The 7,911-nt window shown below is 38.1% G+C and overlaps 1 protein-coding gene across 2 annotated transcripts; it reads left to right on the top strand.

The window, feature by feature from the left end:
- Window positions 1-2,309: 2,309 nt before the first annotated feature.
- LOC149231162 (uncharacterized) lies at window positions 2,310-3,164 on the top strand. Of its 2 annotated transcripts, XM_089376212.1 has the most exons (3): window positions 2,310-2,515; window positions 2,619-2,688; window positions 2,814-3,164. In XM_089376212.1, the coding sequence occupies exons 1-2, from the start codon at window positions 2,343-2,345 to the stop codon at window positions 2,623-2,625; spliced, it is 180 nt and encodes a 59-aa protein (XP_089232338.1). In that variant the 5' UTR covers window positions 2,310-2,342; the 3' UTR covers window positions 2,626-2,688; window positions 2,814-3,164. The 2 variants fall into 2 exon arrangements, with proteins under 2 accessions (XP_089232338.1, XP_089232337.1); XM_089376211.1 differs by having other exon boundaries at window positions 2,310-2,688.
- Window positions 3,165-7,911: the final 4,747 nt, after the last annotated feature.

The following is a 7,911-nucleotide window of genomic DNA, read 5'->3' on the forward strand; positions in this document are numbered from 1 at the left end:
ATCTTTGAGGACCTTTCTAGGGTTTTTGAGGAAGACCCATATTTCTTAAATAATGCATTATTCTTTTTCCACTTATAGATTTGTATATATAATTTTGATAATGAAAAGATTTTGGTCACTGCTGTGTGCATCTTTTTGTATGTCTTAGCAATGAAATAATGGCAAGATAATAACTTGGAGAGAATAGACAATACATTAAGATCTTAAATAAAAAAATGAAAGAAATGATCTTAATGTACTTTATTACCCAACTCATCAATGAAATTTTAAATTATATATATATATATATATATTAAAAACCATTAATTAAATATATCAATGAATTTTAAAATTATATATATATATTAAAAACCATTAATTAAATATATCAATCATATCATTCACCATTCACCTCCAGTTAACCAAAGATATCAATTTTAAATATCCTATTAAATAACTAACATTTATCATAAAATTATGACTTTTAAATATTTTGTTATTCCATTACAAAATACTATGATAATTTATAGATTTTAAATATTATTAATATTAAATACGTAAATTATATATATGTTTTAACTTATTATACTTCCGATTTAAATAAATTGATATTAATAACTATTTTTAATTTTAATTTATTTTATTATTAAAATTTTATTCATTACCTAAAATCAATTTAAATAATAATGATCATTATGCATTATGGGCTCATTCTTACTTTCAATTTTATTTTTATATTTTACAAATATAAATGTAACTTTCATACATTTAAACCATTTTATTATTTTGTTTAATGGATCAATTATTACATTTTATTTAATATTAATTTTGTTATATTTATTTAGATAATTTTATTGAAATTTAATAAATATTTTTTGAAAATGTATTTTTTTTTGTTAAGTTTGGTAGGGCTAAAAATTTACATATCCATTATTCACCCCGTTACTGGGGAGGGTAGCACAAGATTTGAACTCAAGATCTTGGGAGGATAGTATAAGATTCAAACCCAAGATTTAAATAATAAAAATTACAATAAAATTAAAAATTATATCATAGAGAGAAAACATCTATAAAACAATTCCAATTTTTTTTTAATATATCATTTTGCAAATCAACCTCTCATAAAGTAGATAAAAAGACATTTAAATTTCTTACAATTTAGTAAATATTATTGAAATAAATTCATATATAAAAAGGCCATAATACAAGATGTAGCATCAATGCACCAACCAAACACAATATATATATATATATATTGTAATGCAACATAAATTTGGAATGGGAAGACATTTATGTATTTTTCGTAATTGACATGATCGAGGAAGATATGCTTGATTTGATCTCGGCGAGTTCAGAATCACGTACAATATGCTAACTCTACTTGGCGAGATTTACATATATATGTTTTACACAAATGATAACAAAGGGCAACCTACCGATCTCATGAAACCAAAGGTGATCGCCTCCTTAAAATATAATTTTTAATCAATAGAAATGCCACACACTCTCTGTTAGGTGTCCTGACTAAATCACTTGCCGACAATATGGAAGGCAACAATGCTGCAAAGGTGACATAATTAAAGAATGCAGAATTGAACCATCTCTGGTTCCTCTGCAGATTAGGTTCTTTGCGTCAAATGACCCAAACATTCCCTTTTTCCTAGGACCACCCGTAGCCCCCACACTACTGTGAATTAAAATTTGTGAAGCAAATCACGATCAGGTTTGTGTCCATCTTATCCTCAGCAACCACCTCCAATCTAAGAGAGACTGTGGGCGAAAATCACCTGGGGCGTTTTCTAGTTATTATATATTTTGAAATTTTGGGTGGGAGTTAGAAGAAACAATTTTTTTTTGTGAAATGGTGTTTTTTTCTATATTTAAAATCCGTTGTTGTGAGAACATACATAGATTGTAAGAACCATAATTTAAAACTTACCATGGTAAATTAAAAAATTTTTATTAATTCCTCATCCGGTACTACACTCACCTGTTATCATTGTGCTACATTGTGCTACTATGTTTTAGCTGGCGTACCAGTCTTGGGTAATAGTTTTGGAATACCGATCTCAACTCAGCGTACTAGTTGGAATACCGAGATTGTTAAAGTTGAACGTTTTCGGTTAGCAGTTAAACTATGTTTGAATTGCCTGATTTTTATGTTGGATTTCACATCTGATCTATTGTTTTAATGGCTCGCTGCCCTGCATTAATCGCTCCACTGTCCTGAATGATGTGGCGCGGTAGGTGAAGCCTCGATGCCGGCGACCTTGGGAACCTCATCCCATCTATGGCATGGGAGTCAAGAGACTCATCCAACGGCTGGATTCATCCTGGGAGTCTATTCCACCACCTTGTCAGGGATGGGGTTCATTCTTTGCACCGCCTTGTCATGGATGGGGTTCATTCTTTGCACTGCCTTTCGAATTCGACTTCCACAGTTTAGTTCCCCTGCGATGACAATGCCAAGAGTTGACGGAGGCGACCTGCAAGGATTTGGGTGTAGTCTGAGACTTCTTGACATCATCATAACCAGGTATGAAATGGGTTTTTGTTGTTTAACTGTATTGCATTTTATTTCGATCATTTTTACACAGCCGTGTTCTAAATACACATTACGAACCTTTGATGTCTTACAGGTTGTGAACAATGGTGTGGCGGACCTGGAGGTTGCCATACCAACGGTCTGCGCTGAATGCTATGCACCGGGTAAGCATGTCATGCTACAGAAATTCTGGTTGGAAGCAAGATAATTTTAGAGACTTTTCGAGGGTTTCACTTCAGTTTGAGAATGGAAATATCTAATGTCATCGCCATTTCCTTTACTTTTACAGCATAGATTTGCCCGATGCTAGCTAGGGTTTACAAAAAGGGCCAAGGGCTCCTTGTGGACTTAGGCTTAAGACCACGATGGGGTGTTTTCCCTCGCGACTCTTGAACTTGTATTTATTATAATTCTAGCTACGGGTCTGCAACTTTCAGGGGATTGTAATGCCCATGGATTGTAAGTTAGGCCCATAATCAATGGGACAATTTACTGTGGTTACAGCTATAATATATATGCTTATTGTTTGCATTGTGTCTATGTGGAATATTACAGACCTGTGTGTATTGTTTTTTTTTTGGCGTAACTCATGTACAGTTAATTACTCTATATTCATTCTGGTTAAGCATATTTACACAAGGTTTAATTTTTTTTATGGGACTGTGAATTGGCTGTCGCATTTGTATTTTAGGACGACTTTCATCTTTCGGTGGTTCGATAATTTAACAAGAATTTTACTGTTCCATTTATTTCTACAGTTTGTTGATTTTTCGGGACTTCGGAGGTCCTCCATGGCCGTCACCTTTCCTAGCATTTTTTTTCCAAACCTCTTACACATGTTTACTGCCTACGGCTTCTATATAACCTGGGCATGACTACAAAATAATTCCTGCTAAGAGTGACTGTTCCATCTGTGTTGACGAATTAGAGACTCCTTAACTTAACAGGCTCATTTCCGAGGTTCCGTTAATGACTCAGGGACTTTGCCATTTAAAGGGTTTATATTTTTTTTAATAAAGGCCATTTGTTTTATGATGAAAAGCCTGAGTCGATGACTCCCGGCTACTGGAATATTTATCAAACCGTCTAGTGCATGTCCGTAACCCAGGAAATAGAAAGGAAAATTTAGATGAGACACCAAATAGGAGTCCTACTTCGCCATAATTGACCCACAACACTTCCCGTAACACACAGTCGTTCTTCCGACTGGAACTGTGCGGCTGCCTTGCTTATTACGGGTTCACATGATACTACCCTAGCTGTAGACGAGCCGACAGATCTAACCTTTGCCCTCTGACTTTTATTTGTTTTTTTTTTAAAGGATTGGCCACCGAATTACCCTGTTAATTTCATTTCAAGGCTGGCCGGATGTTCCCTCTCAGTTTTTGTTTGAGGCCACACAGTGGGGCCAACATTGGCTTGATTCTTGCCCACAAGTTACTCTTACGAGTATTTTTAGGGCAACTGTGACCCTCGGGGTTTGCCTAACTCTTCACCACTGTGCCACAGACTTTTCCCTGATATCTGAAATCAATCAAATAATATAGCCTTTCCCCAGACAGAGTTTATAGTTCTAAATGTCTCCCTAACCCCCATGGGTATCTATTTGTTCTCGTTTTCTTATATGTATTATTCATGAATTCTTTCCTTTCTTGCTACAGTTTCCCAAAATAATAACTAAATGAAACTATAGTTCTGCTACAGTTTCCCAAAATAATAACTAAATGAAACTACAGTTCTAAACTGTTACAGATTCATCAACTTTTTCTCTTTCATCATTCAACTTAAACAATTCCAGGATAGACCACTTACTTGTCTCCTGCTAGAACAATCTGTGCTCCTTGCAATAATTGTATTCCTTATTGTCTGCCTGTTATCCACCCAACCATGAGATATGTCCTCCTCAACTGTATCTCCCCCCGAGCTCTCTTGCAAGGTCACCTACCTCTGTAAGTATACTCCTTACTGAGTGCATGCGATCTGGTCATTACCAAACTTAGCATCCTCTTCCCCCCTCTGACTTACAGCACGGGTCTTTCCTCCCCCCCCTCCTCCTTGCCTTGAGGTGTTTTCAGTTAGGGTAGGAAGTTAGGGTTGCTTTCCATCAACTGTCTGTTTGCCCCAACTTCCCTCCTCAGAAGTTGCCAGCTTCCATTCTTTTTTTAAAAGAAACTTAAAGAAATATTTCCATGGTCAAAACTAAGAAAAATATTCTTAAATTCAAATAACCATCATTCTTTTGTTTGTAATTGAATACAGTAATAAAATAATTACAGCAGAATATTTACAATGTTCCGGGGTATCACATCTCCCCCTCCTGAGATTGGACATCGTCCCGATGTCCTTTTGTTACGAACAGTTCCAGGTAAGCCTTTTTTATAAGTTCTTCATCTTCCCAAGTGGCCTCGTCAGGCCCAAAGTGCTGCCACTGCACTTTAATTTGGGTAATAGCTCGCTTCCGCAGCTGTACTTCTCTCCGGTCGAGGATGCTCAGCGGCTCGACCAAGACTTCTCCTTCCGGTTCGACCTGCAACCAACAATATTCCAATCAGTTTCTTCTAATGTAAACTTTTAGTCTGGTCTACTGAAATTAATCCTTACCTGTATGTCCTGCCATCTAATCACATGTTTAGGGTCATAAACATATTTTTTTAGCACAGAGACATGGAAGACATTGTGGACCCGGATGTGACTTGGCAGGGCGAGCCGGTAAGCCACTGGCCCAATTCTTGCCAAGATCTGGAATGGTCCATAATATCGGGGTGCCAACTTTGCACACCCGCTCCATTGCAAGGTACTTTTTCTGACTTGAATCCTCACAAAAACATGGTCACCAACTTGGTATTCTTTGAACCTCCTCTTCCAGTCAGCAAAACTCTTTTGTCTATCCTGTGCAGCTTTTAAATTAGCGCGTACCCTTTTTACCATATCTTCCATTTCCTTGAGCATCTCTGGTCCTAACCTTAATTTGTCCTCAGGTCCACCCCAGCTTGAGGGTGTCCGGCATTTTCGACCATATAGAACCTCAAAGGGACTCATTTGTAACGAAGTATGATACCCGTTGTTGTATGCGAATTCAACCAAGTGTAAATACTCCTCCCACTGCATTGGTTTCTGCATTACATAAGCTCTTAACATGTCTTCTACCACCTGGTTCACTCGCTCTGTTTGACCGTCGGTCTGGGGGTGGTAAGCTGTACTGAAATTCAGCTGTGTCCCCAGTTCTGCAAATAATGTCCTCCAAAAGGTCGACGTAAATTTCACGTCACGATCAGAAATTATTGTCTTCGGGAGTCCATGCAGTTTAAACACATTCTGCATGAAGATGTGGGCAATTTGCACAGCCCTGTAGGTGGATTGCACAGGTATAAAATGTGCTGCTTTACTCAGTTTGTCTACCACCACCATAATAGAATCATTGTTCTTCTTTGTCCGAGGCAGCCCTGTTATGAAATCCATAGAAATGGTTTCCCATTTCCATTCCGGAATGGGTAAGGGTTGTAATAACCCCGCTGGGTGCTGATGCTCTGCTTTAATTTGTTGACATTCCAAACACCGCGCTAAATACTCAGCTACATTCTTTTTCATCCCTGGCCAATGGTACTCTTTTCGAAGTGCAGTGATCATTTTTTGATACCCTGGGTGTCCAACATAGTGGCTGATGTGAAATTCATCTAAAATCAGATTTTTAAGACTGTTTTGACTAGGTACGTACAACCTCTTTTTATAATGCAGCATTCCAGCATCATCTACTTCATATCCTTGCTGATTTCTCTCGCTGGAAAACTGTTGTACCTGCTGTTTTATTTGCTGGTATTCAACATCTTGGTCTGCTGCTTTTTTTATCATTTCCTTTAAGGGATTTTTCCATTTACTGGAGGAGATTTCGTACAAACATTGCACCTTCCGACTTAAAGCATCGGCCACCCGGTTTTCTCTCCCCTTCAAGTGCTTAATATCAAAGTCAAACCCACTTAGGAAATCTGCCCAGCGTGCTTGTCTCGCATTTAAAGTGGGCTGGCTGAAATAATTAGTCAGACTGTGGTGGTCTGTTAGTAATAAAAATTTCCTCCCCATGAGATAATGTCGCCACATCTTCAATGCGTGTATGACAGCTGCTAACTCTAAGTCATAAGCAGAATACTTCTGCTCATGCTCCTTTAGCTTCCTTGATTCATAAGCAATCACTTTTCCTTCTTGCATCAACACACCTCCCACACCCTCCTTGCTTGCATCAGTGCATACCACATAGTCCTTATTAGGGTCAGCTATACTCAAAATGGGTGCTGTGGTGAGCAGATGCTTAAGCTGCTCAAAGCTTTTTTGACATTCTGGGGTCCATTTGAATGCCCTTCCCTTTTTCTGTAAGGAGGTGATAGGGTACGCTACTCTTGAAAAACCTTCCACGAATCGTCTGTAATAACCTGCTAACCCCATAAAGGACCTGATGTCCGCTACATCTTTTGGTACAGGCCATTCCATTATGGTCCTTATCTTTTCAGGGTCCACTGCGATCCCCTCTTTGGTGATTATATGGCCTAAATATTGTATTTCCTCCTTAAAGAAATCGCACTTACTGAATTTACCATACAATTGGTGTTCTCGGAGGGTTTGTAGTACCAGTCTGAGGTGCTCCTTGTGCTCCTCCCTAGAGCAGGAGTATATCAGTATATCATCGATGAATATCAGCACAAATTTGTCCAAAAATTGATGAAACACGTTGTTCATTAAACACATGAAAGTGGCAGGGGCGTTGGTTAACCCAAAAGGTAGCACCACAAACTCATAATGCCCATACCTTGTTCTGAAAGCTGTTTTAGCGATGTCTTCCTCCTTAATCCTAATCTGGTGGTAACCTGAGCGCAAATCAATCTTGGAGAACACTGTTGCACCTTTCACTTGATCGAAAAGTTCATCGATCCGAGGTAAAGGATATTTATTTTTGATTGTTAGCTTGTTCAACTGACGATAATCTATACACATTCGAAGAGTTCCGTCTTTTTTCTTGACAAATAATACTGGGGCTCCCCACGGAGATACACTAGGGCGAATATAATTTTTGTCTAACAATTCTTGTAGCTGCATCTTTAATTCTGTTAACTCAGGTACGCTCATTCTATAGGGTGCTCGTGATACTGGTGCTGCCCCTGGTATCAATTCGATGGTAAAGTCTATATCCCTCTTAGGTGGCAGTCCGAGCATCTCCTCTGGAAATACATCCGAAAATTCTTGTATTACAGGGATGTTATCCAGCGTGGCTGTTTTATTCTTTGAATCAGCATAGCCCACCTGAATAGCATAAATTTGACATCCCTTCCTGAGGCATTTTGCCAATTGGGATGCAGTTATTGGCCGAACCTGCACTGGCCGTTTAATTCCTTGCATCT

This window comes from Pinus tabuliformis, chromosome J (genome assembly GCF_031772625.1).
Source record: "Pinus tabuliformis cultivar Carrire ecotype Pingquan chromosome J, CPIR1, whole genome shotgun sequence".
Lineage (NCBI taxonomy): Eukaryota > Viridiplantae > Streptophyta > Pinopsida > Pinales > Pinaceae > Pinus > Pinus tabuliformis.

Bases quoted from the DNA above. Each gene is read 5' to 3' on its own strand.
- LOC149231162 (XM_089376211.1), top strand. From the start codon at position 2,343: ATGGGGTTCATTCTTTGCACCGCCTTGTCATGGATGGGGTTCATTCTT.